The sequence below is a fragment of the Pundamilia nyererei genome, unplaced genomic scaffold (genome assembly GCF_000239375.1).
Source record: "Pundamilia nyererei isolate P.nyererei 1_Seehausen unplaced genomic scaffold, PunNye1.0 scaffold00096, whole genome shotgun sequence".
Taxonomy (NCBI): Eukaryota; Metazoa; Chordata; class Actinopteri; order Cichliformes; family Cichlidae; genus Pundamilia; species Pundamilia nyererei.
The window spans coordinates 2,311,526-2,313,058 of NW_005187497.1; the positions used below are offsets into that span (position 1 = coordinate 2,311,526).

Here is a 1,533-nt window from a genome sequence, read left to right on the forward strand (position 1 = left end):
CACACGCACACCCATAACATCTACCTTCCCTTTGGGTCTCATAGTATCAGCGAGGGAAAAACTAGTGAGCTCGGGAAAAGCAGCGAGTGAGACAGAGTGTAGCCAGACTCCTAAATCCTTGCCAGCTTTACTTGAGCTTCATTCATTATGAACGACCTGTCCTGTTCATGTTATATTTATAAAAATGAGAAAATGGGACACCTCTTTTCACTATATTCCCAACAGAAGGATGGATTGCACTCACTAAGCTCCTTCAGACACTAACAGGAGTTCTCTTTTCTTATGTCATAAAGTGGTGTTTGCCACAAATCAAGTTGAGTTGTGCAGTTAAATTACCTTAGAAGAAAAAGTCCATTAATGATGAATGAGTTAAATTCATTCACCCTGTCAGCATTTCATTGCTGTAGGATACAAGCAGTCAGTCACTAATGAAAAAAAAAAAAACACTGACCTCCTAGAGACATCAATATACTGCGGCACCCCCCCTTAACCACCGCTGAGATACTATGCATCTCGGTAAAGCCGCTCACTGTGAGTGCAGATGGAAAAATCAGTTATGAATTCATCATCTTCACATTAGAGCTGTAGTCAAAACATACGTCAGGCTAATTAGATGCACAGAAGAAAATGTGGTCTACTTAAAGCAGCAGTTACTCATCAGTGTAAACTACAGCATTTGGGATGTAGCATGCTCAGCTGCTCAGCTCTGACTACACCTGCTTGCTTTGACAGCTAGATTACATATGCTTTAAATATGTGTTCAGAGATTTTGCAAAGCGTTCCAAGTATAAAGCTATTTTTTCTTGCATCTTCACTAGTCATCTTGATTGTTTTTTAAAAAAAGTGGGAGTAGTACTCTAATCGTGTCTCACTGATGCAAAGAGGAATGCCTTAAAAGTCCCATATTACCCACACCTGCTCCTTCCACCTTTCTTCCTGCCTCCTTTCCCTCCACCTTACCTGTTCAGCTGCCTCTGGGTCCAAGTGGGTGTCCAGTAGAGGGACGGTGAACTGTATCTTCCTAGGGCTTCCAGTTTCCATGGTGGCACTGTCTGTCAGAGAGGAAAACGGGAGGAAGAAGGGGATGATCGAGAAAGGAGAATCCGTACGAAACAAGGAGGATAAAGAGCTGAAAAATAAGTGAGCTCCAGCTTATTAAAAAAGAATCAGATTGTTTGAGTTTCTGTCTCACTCTTTTCTGTTCTTTACTTTTGCCTTTAAACACACTTTCCCCTAATTGCCTTGTTGTTTTGTGCCACCCAGTCTCTAATGATTTTCCCTATCTTCAACACCTGCTAGTGTCTCTATTCTATCTTCCCTCTCTGTCTCTCCAGGCTCTCAATGCTCAAGCAAGGGCATTCTCCGCAAGGAACACCTCTCCTTCACTCTCATTCGCTTTCACGTCAAGTCCCACCCTCTTTTCACGTTTCTTTCTGTCTTTATTGGCTGTCTGAGCTCAGGGCTGTTCTGCAGCAGCCCCTGCACAGACGAGAGAGTGAGGATGACAAAGGCATGCTCTCTCGAAGGGTAGAA

At 43.1% G+C, this 1,533-nt stretch overlaps 1 protein-coding gene across 1 annotated transcript in view; it reads right to left on the minus strand.

Annotated features, from left to right (window-relative positions):
- LOC102206106 (protein phosphatase 1 regulatory subunit 1A-like) overlaps positions 1-1,323 on the minus strand; it is a 31,347-nt gene extending 30,024 nt beyond the window's left edge. Inside the window, exon 1 of the mRNA XM_005740080.1 lies at positions 961-1,323. Within this exon, the coding sequence (XP_005740137.1) occupies positions 961-1,041 (81 nt within the window). The 5' untranslated portion in view covers positions 1,042-1,323. The remainder of the gene's footprint in view (positions 1-960) is intronic.
- Positions 1,324-1,533: the final 210 nt, after the last annotated feature.